Below are 20,760 nucleotides of genomic sequence, written 5' to 3' on the forward strand. Positions count from 1 at the left end.
ATTCTCCAACCAGCTGTACCCGTATGTTCTTTGGATGTTCGCTTCTTTCAAGTGTTTCTGTTGAATTCGTTCTGTGGCACGTCTTGATTATTGCTCCGATTGTGGATTTTAGTAATCCATATTTATTTTATACTCTTCAGTAACCATTTCCTTTGTTGTAGTTTGCTACAAATTGAGAATAGTGTTTGCTGTCAGCGGCATGTTAATAACCACAACAGCAATGGCAAAGTTTCCAGTTTGAATGACAAGTTGTAGAAATCAAACAACTGGACACAGACTCATTATTTGAAACAACTTTATTTCAGCATATCATAACAGAGGCATGGTGCTCTCTTCTCTCTCTCTCTCTCTCTCTCTAACAAACCATGAGGCTTTTAATAAACTTAATGAACACAGAACGAACAAGTTACTGAACACACACAATGATCAGCATTAACACACGTAGGCTACTAAATATTTTTATTATTAAAACTTTTTTTGTTTCGTTTTTGTATTTATTTTAGGACCTAAAACTTAAACACTGAAGCTTACACAAAAACACAAAAGTGCACTCAAATTCTAATAAAAAAAATAGTCATCGGTACTTTTATTCTTTTACATGCACACGTTTTAGAGATCGATAAAAACACAGTTCAAAACCCATGTTTGCTATTGTGTACGAAGTACCTGAAACAGGTAAAAAAAATTTTAGCATTGAGTTATTATTTAGGCTATTGGAAATATCCACAATGAGGCATCATCCACCGCAGGGATTAAGGTTATCTAACCACATATGGAATTCTGAGCAAATCGTATTACCCACGGAATATTGAGGCAAACTAAGGCACGCCTTACCAGATGGTAAAGCCCTCTTCTTCAGGTTCCAGTGCTTAATTAAGTGCAGGGTGCCAATACTTTTAGTCTGCGACTGTATTTGTAACCAGAACATACTGAAAACTTATTTAAAAACATTTAGGACAGATTTGTTTGGAACTGAATAGCAGCTCAAGCTAATGTTAATCACATAAAGAAAAATGGTTAGGATAGCATATACGAACTGTGGTCAGGTCTAACATATTAGCAAAGTTTCATTGAATTAGTTCCAAAGAGTTTCTGCAGTGAGCTGACATTTTCTAATCTTAGTGATTATGTTCTACATAATGCAAGACTCAAGTCCATAAACCTTATAGTAAGATAAAATGAATTCTCAGGTGCATATTTGGTTTTCTTTTTCAGTACACCAGCAATCCAGCGCCTATTGCTGGTTAGTATTTCAACAATCCTCCAGGTTAACCTTGTGTACTGACCACCTAAACCTAGTAATGACTAACTGGACCACAAGATGTTTCAGTGCTAAATATGATACTGAAGGTTTGGTCTTTATTACAATAAACTTGTTACAATTCCTTGTCCTTTTTATAGTTGCTTTAGTTCTACAGTTGTTAGGGCTACCCCTGCAGAGGGTCCCATGTGTAGATAAAATGACACGTTGTGTGCAAAGATGATCTAAAGGTTGCTATTGCAGAAAGTAAACCGATACTGGCTTGATTGTGTTTATGTTTTGTACTTGTTCTTTTGTGTTCTCACACTATGCGTAAACCATGCTATATTGGGCGTATCGGTCCCCCCAAGCACTGGGTGATTTAGTTTCTTCAGCTGCTAAACTGCCGCTGTTGTTTTATGTACAGACTTGTTGGTTCGGCTGATTTCTGCCGTCAGCACTTATTTCATACAATCTTGAAGTTATCAGTTTATTATACCTTCTCACCTAAACTAACAGAGTGTACCAAATTGTAAATACTTGCGTCTTATTGTGCGAATTCTTTGTTTTCCATGTTCAACAGGTCTTATCAGCAATAGCTTTTAAGCAACCTCATTGACTTCACAGGGCCACAAATCCAGAATGCTCTGAATGAATCCAGAAGGTTCCCTAAAGTTTTGACCAAAATACAATGCATCACCCTAAGCTGCTGCCAAGTGATCCCATTCCACTGTATTATCCCCATAACTGTAAGACACTTTGTAAATTATGTTGGATGATTTGGCCCTTTTGTTTTACATAACTTGTCTTTTAACCTGTAATTACTGTAAGTCCTTCAGCCACAAGACATCGATATAAACTTCACAGTAAAAGCCACATAACGTGAAATCATTAAACTGTCACCCCATTACATTACTTATCAAATGATGTCATCCCATTACTACAAAGTACCTAATAGCAGATTAATAAACAAAATGCTGTAGATGGTGACTGACATTTATTTAACCCTTTACATCCCTGTGAATATTTATAACAGGATATTAAAAGAAAGTTTTTTTTCAATATTATTTCAGGAAACTCAAATGTCAATACATTATTTATAGGTTTTAATTTACCGGTACACTTTTTTTCGCAAATTTAATTACATTTTCTTGACATCTGGAACTCAACGGGCACACACACACACACATCGTCAATAGAAAAAAAATAAAAATATATATATATATATATATATATATATATTTTTTTTTCTGCCTAAGGGCTCAGACGTGAGGGCGACTCACTTGACAAAAAAACGGGCACACACACACACACATCGTCAATAGAAAAAAAATAAAATTATATATATATACATATATATATATAAATAAAAGATTTACCGGGCTGGAGTGAGCCAGAGCCTAACCTGGCAGACACAGGGTGCAAGGCAGGTTAGGCTGGACGGGACACTAGGCCATCGCAGGGCACATCACACACAAACACAGAAGGCAATTTAAAATGACCAATCAACCTGAACAGCATGTCTTTGGACTGTGGGAGGAAACCGGAGTACCTGGAGAAAAACCACACGGGGGAACATGCAACCCCTAGGCCAGAATTGAACCCAGGACCCTGATGTTGAGAGGCAGCAGCACTAACCACCACGCCATCATTCCAGGGTATATAATGTACAAAAAACAAGTCTCAGTCCTTGCCTTGTGTATTATATTTAGCTATTAAACAAGCATTGGTTAGCCCAGTCAACCACTTCTTTCAACATCCGTAGAATTGGTAACAAATGACAAATACATTTTAGCCGTTCTTGCTAAATTGAGAAATAGTTCTTCTGCATTTCTCAAATTCAGTCAAAGAAATTCCAGTACAGTTATTTATTTTGCATATAGCTGATATCCCTCCATTTCTGATTTCAGTAAACACTGGAATACACTAATGGCAAGGGTTCTTTATCCACACTACTAACTTCTTGTGGGTCTAAAATCCTTCCTGCCTTTAGAAACGTGTGATCTGGTTGAATAAAACATGATTTTATTCTGCATTGATCACGGTTGTAGTAATTCGTCAATTTTTCAAAAAGACTTAGTGGAAAGTTATAACACACTGTTTATTCTGACATATGTTCTGTGCAACTCTAATGCCAGTGCTCAGTGTGTATTTATTCATTTTGCAATATTATTATACGTTTGATGAATTCTAATGTTACGGCTTTCAAAATAAGTTATACCCATCTGTAATTTTTGTTTAAATACGTTGTCATCGTAGTTGTGATGTGTATTGCAGACAGTATTTTTGGTTTAAAAAGGTATATTTATGTTTAATTTGTATTAGAAAATGCTTTTTTTTTATCTTCAGGAAATTGCGCCGTATTTTAGTTTAACATTTTTTAAACATCATTTTGGTCGGTATAATTTATGTCTATGCATAGTTAAAATCACTACTTGCCAAATGTGCATTTCCTTTCAAAAATTTTGTTTAAAAAAATTGTTTGTGGACATGTCATACATATACTGTCCAGCAAATCAGTGTTTAATAAGTGTTTATGTAGGCTCACTTTAACAAAGTTATATTATTTTCATAGTAAATTGCTCGGTGACTTTGAATCTTTTTAGTAAATTGAATGGGAAGGTTGGTACAAACACTTTTCTTCATGTAGAGAATAATGTTTTTGACGCTTTAATCAAGTCCACGTGGGGTATCTCAACCTGTTAATATAGAAAACATACACATTTTTAGTGGATTTTTAGTGTTTTTAAGATGTATATATAATTTGAGAAATGCACAAAACGATTGCCTTCCTATACATACCATCTTAAAGTGCAGTTATGTTTATATGAACACATACTACTGGTACGCTGATACACACACACGTTTTTGGTCATATACATTTTAATAGTAAGCAGCAAAAATGTCTGTTCTCAATCATTTAAACATGGAATCTTCCTTTGACTGTGTTACAATAAGCTATTAGTGAGATTTATTATATACAGGTACTTAAATTTCACTGCTTGAAAACTATCTATACAAGTTAAGTCTCTGATAGCTTGACCGGCGTTTCAAAACTGGCCGATAGCTTGACCGCAGTATATAATTGCACATCAAAATAAATTACAAGACAAATGCGTAACGGTTTCTGATACAGTATGTCAACACATACAAATTATACCCGTACTTATTTCTCTTTCGCTGTATTAATTGTGTGAAGAAAACTTAATATAAATATCCTCGGCGAATAAAATGACAACTCTGGTGAGAGTTTGCCGCGCCTTTGCAAACTGGGAATTAAACTTAACACCTATTATTATATAATAGTTAAGATGTCGTATTAGAAGCTTAAAACACAAACATAAAATTGCACATAAAAATAAATCGCACAAATCATAAATTTCTGCTTATGTCTTAACCCATATACAAAATTATGCATGTATCGTATTTCTCTTTCGCTAATACTTGCAAATATATTTAAATATATTGCAAGTACATGTACAAAGAAAACCTATAAAGTAGACAGCAATAAGATGTAATTTGTAAACATAGTAGTCTAAAGTTAACCTATTATTAAATAATATTAATAACATGTTTTTCATATTACAACGACGTGTTTTTGATTTTTACCACATATAAAATGTAGCTTTTAATAAAGATCCTGACATTAAGAGTAAAACAATTAACTAGACACACTGGAAAGATCACAGTAACAGTCTTCTTAAAGTTCAGAGACAGAAAAACTCGACAGCTTAACCTTGCCTTTAAGTTCTAAGATTCACACATGCGTAGAAAGGCTCAGAAAGACAAACGCTAACTTATTTCCCAGCTAACTTATTTTCTGTGACAATGGCACTGCACTCTGCAAACTTGTCTTGCTCTGTAAAGCAATCTCCGTTCATCATTTGAAAATACTGTATCCCAATTAAACGAAGTCACATCCTAATTAAAGGGCATAAACAGTATTGGGAAGAACTGTTTCCCAGTTATATCCCATTGAAGCAGAGCTTCCCCGATTATCAGGATCCCGATTAGGTGGTGCCGACTGAACTGTATTCAAAATTCTTGTGCTACGGTGTTGAGAAAAACTGACCATAATTACTAACCGATTTGTGTGCAGAATATTTCCCTGCATGGAAATTACAGTTTAATGATTTCAATTAAAGGTGTGTGAGAGGGTAAGGCAAGTAGAGGGGGGAAAAAAAACTAATAAAACATGGTGTAATGTTAAAAGTAATTGCTGGCGTCTTAGACTCCAATTAGCACCAATGCCGGACTACCTAGTGTTCCTTAAAAGGTAAGACAATTCCCGATTGGTGCTAAATTGGATTCTGTGAAACCTGCCATACCTATTAATAAACGGTATGTTAAATATTCCAGACTTCAAATATTAGAATAAAACTGAAATACAAATGTTAAAACTAGTGTATCCAATAGATTTCAGCCATGAAAATATAACTAAAACAAATAAAATAAAAACAGCAGATTAGAGAATTTTTTCTATTTATTCGGAGACAATCCTTGGTACAGAGCTTAAAACTAGTAACGGGCCATGGAAACTGGTGTAGAATCTTAAACAAAAGCCTGTCATAAGACCAGACATTTTCAATTAATTTATTAAAAAAACACTAGTCGTGTACATGTACTAATATATATATATATATATATATATAATATATAAAATATTATATATATATATATATATATATATATATAATATATATAAAATATAAAAACAAGTGCTTTCTTCATTTTAACTGTGCGTTAATCAAACAGTAATCTCCAGCTCATTTTTTTTTTCCTGGGTAGTAAGTGTTATTTCCTAATTGCTTATGCCTCAAAAGTATAGAACATGGCTATTATTCCCCACAAACTTTGCTTTTGTGACCAGGACAGTGATATTTCAAAATATCACTATTTACAATGGGAAAACAGGCAAATGTGTGTCTTTTCGTTCACATAAAGTCAGAAAAAAACAACATATGAATCCAAATTAACATGTATTTATACTAAAGTAATACAAAGATGACTACAAAAGATTTAGAAGCGAGTAGTTTTTCGAGATTTACAATTATACTGTATTGGTTAACAGGAATACATACATTAATATGTATATAGGTATGTATGTAGTATGTATTTAAATACAGTACATATAAATACTTTATTGAACGAAAAGACACACATTTGCCCGTTTTCCCATTTGAAATAGTGCTATTTTGAAATATCACTGTCCTGGTCACAAAAGCAAAGTTTGTGGGGAATAATAGCCATTTTCTATACTTTTGAGGCATAAGCAATTAGGAAATAACACTTACTACCCAGGAACAAAAATTGTGTTACATAGTCTATTTAACCTAGCTCCCTTTCAATCCCTGGATCAGGATTCATTTTCACTCATGACTGAAGAGACTCCATTTCTTTTTGTTGTTTTTCTTTTGCTTTAAGCTCCCGGTCATATCTGCAAAAAGAAATGGGACACAAACTGTCAGGAATAGTTACTCTCAAAAAGAGGATGCAGAAGTTAAAAAAAAAAAAAAAAAAAAAAAAACCAGAAACAGACCTTGGGCTACTAATGTTAGCTTAGGTACTGTAGTTCAATAGTAGAGGTAACATGTCTCTAAGAAACTGACGGCTTTGAGGTACTACACTAAATAAGACGCAAGCTTCGTTGGCTCCCCACATTTAACTCATAAGAGGCATTCTGCATTAACCTGAGAAGAGAGGAACGCAGAACTACAAGAGACACACAAAAACATGCTACCTAAAAATAAAATGAATGCTCTGTGTATTCTCTTTCAGGTTACTAAACACAGTCAATTCTCGTTAAAACTAACTTCCATTAGATGAATTTCCGACATAGTCCCAACCAAATTTAGCAGTTGCTTATTATAAATTACTTCATATAATTAAAATTATATTTTCAGTGGTACTGTAACTTCGATAAAAAAAACGGACAGCATGCATTTGGCTTAGATAATACAAACTACTGAATTTGTTTGCGGGTCCCTTAATTTGCATTAAGGAGAATTGACTGCAATTATTTAATTTCTAAAAAGGTATGTTTTACCAGTTACATGTTTTACTTTTGTTCTAAAGTGTTTGTAGCTAACAAAATGATTCCATAAATCTCCAAGTGCGTGCATGACATGAACACAGATTTCTTAAAGCTACTATAGTACCAGATATCACCATTATCCAACAAGAGGCAGCATCCTAGGACCGCAATCAGGACTTTCCTCAATGGGAGATTCACTTACTGCCAGATACGGTAAAGCTGGGATCCTCCGGCACAGCCCAGAAAGAAGTTAACGGCAAATAGGCTCCAGTTCTTTGGAATAATGACCAGAGAGTATCTGGACCAAACTAAACCTGTTGGCAGAGCAAATATCACTATAGAAACATTGGGTAAAAAATGCAAGCTGCAGAATAATAGAACAAGCATTCCCTTGCTTACAAACAAACAAACAAATACATATTAAAACATAGAAAGAAGACTACATTTTACAAAAGCACAACAAATTAATATATTGACTGAGCTCCTTTATATATGTGGGTAAAGGCAGAGCACGTTCATGTGATACTTGGCATTTAAACTGTTTCATTGACAGTCTCACACAGTTTAAGCTGTAGTGGAGAGACTAGATGTACAAAATTACAAGTCAGAGAAGAAAGGGGAGGAGAGCATTTATTGCATGGCTGGGTGTAACAGAGCCCTCCATTTATTTGTTTAAAAGAAATGTTAGTATGACAGATCCACTTAGATGTAACACCTCATTTTCAGGGACGTGTTAATCAAAACAGTTTGATCCCCCACCCCTTCAGAAAAAAAAAAGTGCAAATTTTAACTGGACCATTGTTTTTTTAATCTTGTCCCATATCTATCACCTTAGTTTTACAATGACCTTGTTAAATCGCCTATACAGTATATGCCTCATCCATGACAGTCACCATTGCAGAAAAATCTTTTGGGGTAAAATGAAGAACCAATGTCCCACAGAGTCATCCGATAGCAAATTGACAATATATTTGGGGTACCACTGCACCTCTGGGCCAGATTTCTTATTAACATATTGTGCATATATTTAAAGAGGAAAGGATTTGCTATTGACCAAGTAAGGGGACTGAATAGGATACAAAGGGGAAATCAAATGTCCCAGTCATTCTATTTCAAGCATGATGACACCATCATTATCAGCTGATGGTGGCCATTGTTCGACAAGTTTGGCTGTATTTATCACTCAATTTTCTGCAGCAGATTATGTTTCAAGACAATGATGACCAAATAAAGCAACATAAGACAGAAGTTGAAGCAGCTCCTTTTCCCCTCCTGTACCTGTGGCGGTCAACACTGCAGACTGTGAGGTACTGAGTTTTTCTGCCGGCCGGGTCATGTCTGCTAACCCTGCAATTACCAAGCCCTGGAATAATTGACAAGAGAAAGTTTCGATGAGCCACGACAGTGTATTACAGCCAACAGACTGAGCCCTCACTCAACAGCAGGGATTGTGTGAACCATGCGACGGGAAAAACAATGCAGGAGAGCCAGCCATAACGCCGTCACCTCTTTGTCTATAAGATTCAGAGGAAAGCCAAGCAGACAAACGTTTCAGCCAATGCCTTCCTCTGTTGGTTGATTACAGTATGTTTACTGGTTTGTCTACAATATCCCTTTGCATGGTTCACATTCTAGTCCTGTCTTCATTTTGAAGGTAAAACAAGCCTCTTCCCCCATGTTGATCCATGGTTCTACTGCATAAAAAGTATCCATATTTACACTGTGCTTGACAGCGTGTCCCTTTCACAGGTACTCTAACACTGCGGCACCTTTTATGTAGAGTTCTACGTGGAAAGGGACCAACGTTGCACAGGGGACTCCAAGACATGTGGACCAACATGAAGAGGGCTGTTCTGTTGTCTTTTTTTAATGTGTGGAGAACTCATTTGAATAGCACACATTTAAAAAGGAAAGAACTATGGGTTCGGTGTTTATTAGTGCTGCATGAAACAATTATTAATGTAATCAATCAATCTATAGATTAGTGCTTCAATTAATTGATTATTTGGATAAATATCAACACATCACTCAATAGCTAGCAAGTTGAACCATTTTTTACAGATTTTTATGTACTCAGTGCAGTAAATATCTCAAGATGATTACACTTCCTTTGCTTTTCTATTTCAGAAACAAAAAATACTTTAGAAATTATAGAGTATTTAAAAAGAAGTATTAAATACGGAATACTCAGTGTAGTATCCTTCTGATAAAAACTGAAAAATCAAATTATGGCAGCTAACTAAGGCACTGAGACTATTAAATACCACAGACTTTATAATTTTACAAGCAGAAACTATTTATTTAAGTTGACCACTTCATAAGACAAAAAGCAACTACGGGTTAATTGCTGCTTTTTTATATAAATGTTTTTCTAACAATGGAATGGTATGGAGAAAATGTAATTCCTTACTTGTAAAACAAAACAAATGGTCTAACTTTTCTATTACATTTCACAGTGGGATGTACTTCAAACAAATAACCTGTCTGTTTCCAAATCTTAATAGTCCTTTTAATAATTATTTTGCTTTTGTAGAAGAGCTGCAATATAAACAAAAAGAGAAATTTACAGTTCATAAAATATCAAAACGATTTTAAAAATATTCTTTTTACTTAATGTTTTACACTTGTATTTGATACAAGATATATCTTTCTCGGGCAAGAAATACACACAAAGATCACACAACGAGGGTGACAAGAAACATTTATATTAAGTGCAACTGTAAAACAATTAAATAAGTGGGACAATAATTTCAATTAAACTGTTCAATGTATGTCCCGCAGCAAATGCTGACAGTTTGTATACAGACGGACTGAATTTATGAACCTAACATAAGGAAGTACAGTGTTACTTAATAAAAAATAAAAACTGCCTGCGAGTGTATTAGAGGGAGGGGATCATATCACTGCTTGCTTCTGAGTGCTTACTTTTTGTTAAAGAATCACCCACGGCTGCGAGAACAAGACTTACGCATGCTTTATTGGGGGGGGGGGGGGGGGGGGGGGGGGATGGGGGGGGGGTGGTCGATGATACGATTAATCGAATTTGAATAATCATTGCAGCACTAGTGTTCATTCTCACAAAAACCTTTCGGTGAAAATTACATTCTGAATAAAACAAAATGAAAATCACACTTCAGCAAAATATTACTGAACCTTGGAATTGATAGTATTTAACATTATAATAAGATCAATCAGTTTAGTGTATGAAAAAAATAAAACCAATGAAAACAATGCATACAAAAGGTATGTAGTACTTCTGTACATTTACAATTTCGGATCCAAAAGCTGTTGAAATAGTGCTGCACAAATCGATTATGCGGCTCAAACTCTCCACAGGTTAGGGTCATTGGTGTAGATTGAAAGTGAAACAAGTGAAGAAACAGCTGCTTGGATTTCTGTGGATTGCAAGTCCAGGCAGCTGTTTCTTCAGATGTTTCACTTTGAATGGTAAATTAGCCTAATCAACACCAATGACTCTCACCTGATTGTCAGCAGCTGATTTCTGTGAAGAGCTAAATCTGCATCATGTAATAATCAGTGTGTGCAGCGCTACATTTTAATAATACACATCAACATCACACTCACCCATTTCATTACAGGGGCCCAGAAGAAAACTGTTCTCGGACCTAGAAATGGAAACAGAGAATAAATAAAAAGTATGAGGCCTTTCTTTAATGGTACAGACACAGGAATGCTGACAACACGTAATGAAAACAAAAAAAGGTTGAGAAGACAGCCAATTACAATTATCTGAGTGCATTGCAGGAAGATGGGGGTCCCATTCTGGACAACATTACAGTGGTAATGAAGCTCTACAAAAACAGGACAAACTGTAATCACCTCAATCAGCTGCAAACTATGTTCCTTGTGTGAAACCTTTCAGAAAATCAGTCTAGTGCATTCACCCAATGCTGCACCTGTAGTAACACCCTTTTGTCACAAAACTGATTTACATCAATTGGTATTCTTAATTCTATAGATCAGCTAATCAGTTGTCAGAACCTTGGAAAAGTAGATCATAGTGACTTACATTTACAGTATGTCGTGTGTTCTGAAACTACAGTGGAATCCATGTGTTCGCTCCCTTGCTCTGTAGATTACAGCATGCCGCCTGTCACGACAATGACGCATGGTAGCAGCAATTGCGCATTTTCTGAAAAACTTTGAAATCAGTAGCACTGATGAAACATGGAGCTAATATTACAACAGCAGGGGTCGCTGTGGTCTTCCACTGAAGAGGAGTAATGTAAACTAAGCAATCAATTACCTTCCCAACTCTCAAAAACAGATCCACCCTCTAGCCAATGCATTTCTACCACGTCTCCATAAAATAGTCTACCTGCAATTATCAAGCTTAAATACACCTAGTGTGGCTTCACTAAAAGGTATCTGTGATTTGTCTGTATATATTGTTTTCTCAATATAGTAAATCTTGTAGACTGTCCTTCAAAAAGACTTACCATTGTTACATCATATGCATTGTATGAATATGGGAATGCCAGTTAAACTTTGAGTGACAGTTAATATTAGTTTGAGTCAGTGACAAAAGAGAATACAATAGATATTGTACATAGCTCAGTTTGCATAAAACTCACAGTAAAATGAGCATTAAACTTCAATTTAAGACCAAGTTTTTTTTTTTGTTTTTTTTTTTATAACCAAAACCAACTTAGTAGTTGCGCTAACAATAATGTAATATGTATGCAATTACTTTGCTAAAAATATAATTTATCAGTTAAAGTTATGACCAAATCAGAATTTAAGAATCACTGCTGCCTGCCTTGGATTTTACAGTGATGAAATCAAGCAATAATATCTTCTTGAACACACCAAGTTTATGACAACAGGGGGAGCAGGGAAAGCTGGTTTAGATTATGCACATTTGTTTTCAGAACTCAAATTTCAAGTTTCCTGGTGGACACATTTTCTGTACAAACTCTGTATTAAATTCAAGGTTATGCCATCAAATAAAAGCCAACCCTGCTTGTCTAAACAAATCTAAATGAATATTTTGCGAGTATACATTATTAAAACACAAATAACTGGCTGAAAGTAAAACTTGCTTCTGTTCGTCATGGTGCTCTAGCTAAAGGGAAACAGTTTCTTGCACAGCAAAGGAGAACTTTAGACACACATTTTACTGAAGTTAAACAATTATTGAGTTTTGTTAATTTCACCCTGCGGTAGGGATAACAACCTCAAAAAGACAGAATGAACAAAGATGATGTCACTTCTGGCCAACAGAAATATGCACATTTGTACCTTACAGTCCAGAACAAATATTCCAATTGCCCAAGCACTGGTTTCATCTGCACAGTGTTTCTGAACCATCTACATGTAAACTCTCCTTTTGACATTAATCCTACACCTGTCTGATAGTGGAAGGATTCACTGTAATGAGTTTAATATACAATATTCACATATTGTTATTTAATGACAAATAAATTTGACTCCTGTACTGTAAATCTCACATGTGATCCTAATTTACTGCCTCAAATAGCTATGCACTGTCATTGGAAATGTAATTCCATTCCTGGTTTTTAACACATCTTCATTTTTTTCTTGACATGTACACTATTTAGTGCATGTTCCTCAAATCTAGTAAGTAAAGAATAATATTAAGAATGTCACAAATCTGGTGTGTGAAATAATTTCTTGTAATAAACAGATTTAGACAAGGCGTTACATCAGTTTAACCATTCAATCAGAGGCCAGAACAAATGTAGGTTTCTGTGTTACACTAAAGATTTCTTGCTAAAGGATGTACCTTTACAACTCTCTGAATGGTACAGCGCTTGCAATAAAATGGCAGAATAATCCGATTAACACATTTCTTTTTACCCCCGTTTATTTAACGGATCATTTGTCACAACAGTTCTAGACTGGACTGACAAACTAAAGGTTTAGAACATAATACCAAACAGTTGGCACAATACTTAAAACTTAATGGGATGAATTAAAATACAGTATTTAGGAATTTCTTTGGAAACACTGGTATTTGCTTTCTATTCGGGCAAGGTTATTGTAAATAATACGAAATAGTCTGTACTGTAAATGTTAATCACGTTACCATTTACTTTGCACCTCAGCGTAATGCTGTGTGCCATTTAAAATGTTTACAATATCAAAAACATTAACCTCATGATAAAACTATAAGTAAACATTTTTATTAAAGCCAGCATCAATCAAAATTAACCAAACAGACTTTGTATAATTTTGTCTATTTGCTTTTTCTGTAGACTTGCGTTTTGTTCCTTCAATTTTTTTTTTTTTTTTGCAAGTAAGAAGTGTATCCATTTCAAAACACTGAAAATATATTCAACCAGCCGCTATTACAGTTACTAAAATGAAGCTGCAGTAAAAAATAAAACAAAAACTTCAAAAGTATGAGTATTGTGATTACTATTGATGTTTACCGGAGCATTTATACTTCTAAAAAATGCGGAAAGATTTTGCTTCACCGATAGACAAATTGAAAACGCAAAGATCACGAGCAGCACAGAGTGCTCTCCTCAGGCACTATCGCCAGACGCCCGCTTTACCCACCCGCGGGCGTAACTAGCTATGAGGAAACCGAGGTTATGTTCTCTTTTTTTGCATCATTAATGCTGATGCTCATGTAAAAATTCTGGTAAAGTACAAAAGACTCCTTAATTTTCATAACAGACAATGTTACAAAACTAATGCTCACACAACTGCTGCCATCCTTTAACAACATTCACCTCTTGTGCAATAACATACTTCTATTACAGATTGAAAGATATGGGGTGACTGCAACATGCCATTCCAGACAACCTATTTTGCTAGAGAAGCCAGACCTTTAATACGACAATCTCTTCTTGATTCAGCCATCAGTATCAAGAACACCAAATCATGCAGAAGTAGTGTGCCACATTGCCAGTTTATTCCTAGTTTTACCGAAAAATTAGTTTTTTTTTTTTTTTTTTTTTTTTAGCTGGACGTAGGTTTTTACTGATTTATACCCAATTTTTGCCTATTCAATATTTTCCAGGTACTTTTTTTTCTAGGAAATGCACAATATTTTGATGAAAATGCAGTTTTATTTTGACTCCAACATTGTAATAAGCAGCCCTACACTGTATCCTAGGATACAGCAGGTACGTTTAGATGTCAGAAGATCAAATAACGTTCAAATGTGGTTCTGTCACTTCACAAACCCATTATCACTTGATTGTTGGCCAATCAAAGTCTGATTATTGTAACGATTGCTGGGCTTAGTAACTACTAGCTTACTCAAAAACTAAATTCAAATACTTACACAAAAATATAATATGTTTAGTAGATGAGGACCGGAGAAAATGTAAATCAGTTTATGAATATTCAAAAGAAAACTAATGTTTCAAAATCTACAAAAAGCAAAATAGAAGTGGGTCAGATGCGGTAGAGGATGTACAGCGTTGCAAATACTGCTGCATTGAGGTACATGTTTGCACCAACAACAAAATAACATACTGAAAAATAAGCAATACATTAAACTAAAACAATAAAGTGATCCGAGAGGACAAGCAATCTATTTATGTGGCTTTTACACACGCTTTAATAAGAAGCACAGAATGACTGTGTTAATGAGCTTTGCCATACCAATATCCTGAAGTGCTGCACAATCACTTAGCATCCTGTAACAGACAGGCAGATAAGCTACCATGGAGAAATAAACAAAACAATAATGCTATACTAATTACAGTAGATGGCAGATTTGTTTGAAATGTCAATCATCTTGCGTCTAGGATTTCAGACTAAATCAGAACTAGTAAAAAAAGTACACACCATCTAGATCTTATGTTGGGAGGTTTCCTGTATATGTTATGTGCTTTTTACTTTGTTATACAGCTATTTACACGTCTAAAGAAATATTAAAGCCAGAAAGCTCTCTTGGAGTTCACAGCATCATTAAACCCACTGACATGGTCTGAAGTCCTTTCCCTTCAAGGACAAGTTTCAGTAAACTGTGATGTGAGACAATGACAAACTAGTGAAGTGTTCTCAGCCAATGATTGAGAGAGGAGTTGGCTGTGGGCTGTCCATTCAGTCACATGTGAAAAAAAAAATAAATTAAAAAAGTCCTCTCTGAACTGCATTAAGTGATGGAAAAATTAATAAAACACTTACTTCCAAAATCCTTCAGGAGTATTAACATTCAAACCAATAATGTACATGCGACTGCTAAAATATAAAGTCTTGCATTTCAGAATTCGGTAGCAGGTCACATTTAAGCATTTGGCCTCCAAAGCCTAGTATTACCTACAGGAAGATAGTCTGTTTATTTAAAGATTTTTTTGTTGCTGTTTTTGAAAACTGCACTTACACTTTCCGAGCTTGAGGCATTTTATTGGGAGGTAAATGTGCAAGCTGCACTCAAAACATGGTTTCATTAAAAATAAAACATCATGCATTTGTAAATCTGGTGATAAATTACACAAACATCAGGGTTCAACTTGCATAATTAGATAACACTGTAACAATTTTTTTTTTTTTGTTCCTGGGTAGTAAGTGTTATTTCCTAATTGCTTATGCCTCAAAAGTATAGAAAATGGCTATTATTCCCCACAAACTTTGCTTTTGTGACCAGGACAGTGATATTTCAAAATAGCACTATTTCCAATGGGAAAACGGGCAAATGTGTGTCTTTTTGTTCACATAAAGTCAGAAAAAAACAACATATGAATCCAAAGTAACAAGTATTTATACTAAAGTAATACAAAAATGACTACAAAAGATTTAGAAGCGAGTAGTTTTTTGAGATTTACGATTATACTGTAAATATAGTATAATCGTAAATCTTGAAAAACTACTCACTTCTAAATCTTTTGTAATCATTTTTGTATTACTTTAGTATAAATACATGTTAATTTGGATTCATATGTTGTTTTTTTCTGACTATGTGAACAAAAAGACACACATTTGCCCGTTTTCCCATTGGAAATAGTGATATTTTGAAATATCACTGTCCTGGTCACAAAAGCAAAGTTTGTGGGGAATAATAGCCATTTTCTATACTTTTGAGGCATAAGCAATTAGGAAAACACACTTACTACCCAGGAACAAAAACCGCCTCACCTCGCCTCCCCACAAGCACCAAAGGCCCGACTGGGCCAGTTTCATTTAACTAGTATAATGTATATAGTGTATAAGTGCACATGGCTTCCGTTTCATGAATCCAGGAAAATGGGCCAGTGTGCCAAAAAGCTGAAAATTAACTTACAAACCTTTTTTTTTTTTTTCTCAATAACCCCCGTGCCTACCTTATTCTAAAGAACATGTCAATTTAACTAACATTTTCCAGTTGGTCATGTTGGGTCTTTAACATGTAAACACATTTTTTCTACAGTTGAGGGGGATTGTAAAACATACCCTCATCAAATAGGTCCTATAAAAAAGTTACTTGCAGTATAACTGATATGGGACAGGTGTCCACCATTCCATAAGTGGAACCACCTGTGGGTAAACCTTATTTGTGGGATAAACATGGGTATGACCCCTTACACACCTAACGCGAAACATTCTGACATCTCAGTGTTACTGAGATCATATCCCAGGGTCTGGCGAGGATTGCGCCAAGTCCCCATGTCTAGATATCTCGACTGCGATCAGTGTTGACCCAACATATTATGAGCAGGTCGCAGGGTGACGGACTGTAGAATGGTCTCGGCCAATCAGGGGCTGATCCACCCCTGGCGTGGTCTGCAGATCTTGTGGGAGGGAGCAACCCCGCTTGCGACTAGAAAAAGGTCTCAGGGCACTGCCCTCGTACAGTGGCTCTTTCCCTGCTCGTCTGTACAGACTAAGAACCCCACCGTTTGTCCGTGATGCAAAACAGTGGACACCTAGAGGGTTATAATACAAGGTTTCGTTCAGGGGCCTGGTGGGAGTGCAGAACAGTGTCCTTCTGGTTGAGATGCGTCCAAAGACTCACCAGACATTTCACGCAGGACTTAGTGTTGTACCAACACGTTGGGCCACATGATCTACTGGACTGCACGATAACCGTTCCAACAGGTTTCGTTGTCGAGGGGGCCAAAGACACCCTGGATCCGACGGTTCTTGGATTCGGTGGTGTATGCAACAGGTCAGGGAAGTTACTAGTCGTGTATACAGGGGACAATGGAGGACACCATTTTTTTAAGACGTACTCGATCTTTGTGTGACGGACCAAGATCTTAACATAGACCTCTTGTAGTGAATTATCCCTACAACATGGTCTTCGAACACATCTTCTTTAGTTTACTTCGGGACCCTTGAACGATAAATTGGTAGTAGTGCTAAGGAGGTTTTTCAGATGACTAATTTGCTAACAGGAAACAACCGTTTTCGCAAGGATATAAGAGATTTGACCATCCACCTCACATCCTGTACCAAAAACCTTAGGTCTGCGTAGGATTTATGGATGTTTTTATTTTTTTTTTAGATTTAAACGATAGTTCAAAAGTCACATTGTAAATGTTTCAAAGTTACAGGTCTTAGGACGTGGCGGTTGGAGCGGGAAAATGTTCGTGGTTTCGGGCTGACCAGATGCAAGTAAATTGCAACGGATCACATGTTCACGTGTACCAAAAGACAAAGTAGGTTACCCGGTCACACGGTTTTCAGCCGACTTTTAGAGAATGTTGAAAACTTCCTATTGACAACTTTTTTGGAATCCAGGGCCTAATGTAGTATACACCAAATTGTCTAAATTGTGTGTAGAGTCAGTTTTGAGACTGCATACCGGAAGTGCTGTGTTGGTGGTACCCATTCCTGCGACATGGCACTCCTTTTACAAATCGGGTTTTCTACAACTAAGCAACCAATAAGCCTAAAGGAAAGCGCTGAAATCAATAAACCATCAAGAAAGGAATTATGGAAAAATGAAGACAAACATTTAGAGTGGAGGCTTCATTATGATAGTGAAAAAAAAGTAATGCTCTGCCTTGTTTGGCATCAGTTTCTCAGACTTGCAGATAAAACAGCAGCTTTATTTGTTGAGAATTCAACATTTCGTTTACATCATATCCAGTCTCACACTAAGATGTCCTGATGGATAACCAGATAAATGATCGAACTGTTTAACTTTTTTATTGGGGATCCAATGTGTTCAGGTCAAAAGCGCCATGAACAATCTTTTCAAGACTCATTTGCATCACTCAGCAAGATTGGTGCTGACTTGGGAGAGGCTACACAAGCGACAACGCTCCGAGAAAGACTTATTTTGTATTATGAATATTGTTTTAATAGTGTTTATTATTGGGATTAGGGATGGAAATTTTTAATAGTTTCCTACTTGAGTACATAAGGTGCAACATTTTTGTGTATTCGATTACCCAAACTCTGGTCCCTTACGCTCCCAAGAATAAAAGGCAAATGCGTGTGTACAAGCAGACTGCATAACAGTATAAGCCGTAAAGTTTAGTCAGGTTCACAAAGTGTACAAACAATGTCCAAGACGAGATTTCTTAATTCAATAACCTATTTACTTAGGCACAAGTTTTTCCTTTTGTTAACTCGGTCAAAATGAGAAGTGTCATTTTTACAATGTCACCAGTATTTTGGAATTTAAAAAAGTGCGTACCGTGCACTGCAAGCACCAAGTACCAAGAGCACTATGTGCACTGTGGACCGTGCGGTGCTGTGTCTGTGCACTAACGCTGTAGCGCTAGGCACCATGTGTTGTATGTGTAACAGGGCTCATTCGTGATAAATGAGCCTGTTACGATGACGTAACCCCCTCAGGTGTGAAGAGTGTTGAAAATCGCCCGAGCCAGGAGATCGGTCTTTTGGCTTAGTGGGTTTGACACTCACTTGGGGAAAGGCGGAGCGGTGCGGACGCTGTGGGGTGTTTGCCAGGTCGGTGATTTGGTCAATGATCACTCTGCACACCTAGATACCAAAGTACCAAGAGCTATGCATGCGTATGGTACCAAAGCACTGGGGCGCAGGTGTGCAATTGTGCCTACACTAACCGCATGGTCACACACCTGGTCAGTGTGTAGCATGCACCATGAGGCACAAAGGCCTAGGCCACGGAGGGCAACAGTAGAAATAGAAAGATTGGAGAACACAGTTTGTTTACAAAGCCCAAGGTGGGAAGCCCAAGGCGGGGCAGAGTGCGTCATGGTAAAAAGGGGCCTATCGGCAGCTCTGGTACAGAGAGCTCAGCAATTACCTACCCAATGGGCAGGCATATCCCATACATCATGTTGTTGGTGGTCGTCTTCAAATTGAAAGGGCACAGCTTTCCACAGTACTGTGGACAGTTTCTTACTGCAGTCCGTTGCCAACCACAGCCAGGATGAACCAATTTAAAAACAAAATTAATTTTAAAAGATGGTATATTTAAGCGTTTTTTCTGTAACTGGTACAACGGGCTTGTTGTGCTAGTTGTAGGTATATCAAGATGCAAAACAAAAGCAGTACCACTTTATAAATAAAAGTTAGCAGCCACAACATAGCTAGAATCCCAAGATTCGTTTGAACCGGTCACTAGAACATAATTAGTAGTAAACGGGGTAATACATAAAATCATTTCGCAGATGCTGCTGTGCAGAGCAGTACCATAAACAAAACAGACTGTCTTGAAAATAATCTTCACTGAAATTAAAAACATCAACAATGGTATAATTGTGTGCACAAAACGTTTTGACTGAATCGTGTTAAATCAATGATTCACACTAATCTCCCCGATGGCAGGCCTGTGTTTTTAAGAATGTTGTTACACCGGTAAGTACCGCAGTATTTAGCACGAACCAATCAAAAATGATTGGTTGACTGGATTTGTTAAAAATGTCAGATTAGTATATACCAGTAACCACCCTACCACTCTCTACCGTCACATAAAAAGGTTATACACACACATACAAATCAGGACATTCACATTTGTTTTGTTATTACATTCTTACCTGCCGGGTGGTTGTAAAAGGGTCTCAGCTTGGCCGGCAAAATAAACTCGATTTTGTTCATTAGCTGGTGATAGGAGGCTCGCAAACCCGTCGCTGCCATGTCGCTGACAATTGTAATTGTTTTAACCTAAAAACGATGTAAGGAAAACAAACTTAGCACACAAAAATATAACTATGAGGCAAGTCCTTCCCTTCTCCACATGAACTGACAAGACGATGCACTGTACCGCTTTCTTTCCGTTGCTGATGTGGTTGCCCTACTTTCGACCTTCCCTTTATTTGTTCCTCTACCGACAGGAGGCAACTCACAGCACAGAAAACAAAACCAACATTCAGAGAAACTAAACGAACTGAGGTATGTAACAGAACACCACACAGGGACCCTTTAGTACTGATTGGGCAATGGTGAGGAATGCCATCGGCTGATTGGATTATGTGGATGTCATTTAACTATAGACTGCCTCCATGCAATGACATTTGACCTTCCGCATTACCGTTTAATCACATAAATAAGTGTATAATGTATACTTAGCTTACATTACTTTTTTTTTTTTAAATCAGAAAATGCAGTTCATTGTTTCATATACAAACCC

At 36.4% G+C, this 20,760-nt stretch overlaps 1 protein-coding gene across 1 annotated transcript; it reads right to left on the minus strand.

The window, feature by feature from the left end:
• Positions 1 to 6,490: 6,490 nt before the first annotated feature.
• On the minus strand, positions 6,491 to 20,527 carry LOC121320579 (mitochondrial pyruvate carrier 2-like). The gene is made up of 6 exons (XM_041259032.1): positions 20,395 to 20,527; positions 20,168 to 20,294; positions 10,860 to 10,900; positions 8,553 to 8,637; positions 7,477 to 7,588; positions 6,491 to 6,677 (listed from the first exon to the last, which is right to left on the minus strand). Exons 2-6 carry the CDS (start codon positions 20,265 to 20,267, stop codon positions 6,614 to 6,616), a joined length of 402 nt encoding a protein of 133 aa, XP_041114966.1. The 5' UTR covers positions 20,268 to 20,294; positions 20,395 to 20,527; the 3' UTR covers positions 6,491 to 6,613.
• Between the last annotated feature and the right edge of the window lie 233 nt (positions 20,528 to 20,760).

This window comes from Polyodon spathula, chromosome 9 (genome assembly GCF_017654505.1).
Source record: "Polyodon spathula isolate WHYD16114869_AA chromosome 9, ASM1765450v1, whole genome shotgun sequence".
NCBI classification, from domain to species: domain Eukaryota; kingdom Metazoa; phylum Chordata; class Actinopteri; order Acipenseriformes; family Polyodontidae; genus Polyodon; species Polyodon spathula.

Bases quoted from the DNA above. Each gene is read 5' to 3' on its own strand.
- LOC121320579 (XM_041259032.1), bottom strand. From the start codon at position 20,267: ATGGCAGCGACGGGTTTGCGAGCCTCCTATCACCAGCTAATGAACAAA. The intron at 8,638-10,859 runs GTGAGTGTGATG...CAATTATTCCAG, and splicing joins GGGCCCCTGTAATGAAATGG to GGCTTGGTAATTGCAGGGTT. The intron at 6,678-7,476 runs GTAAGTGAATCT...TTCTTTTTGCAG, and splicing joins CAGCTTTACCGTATCTGGCA to ATATGACCGGGAGCTTAAAG.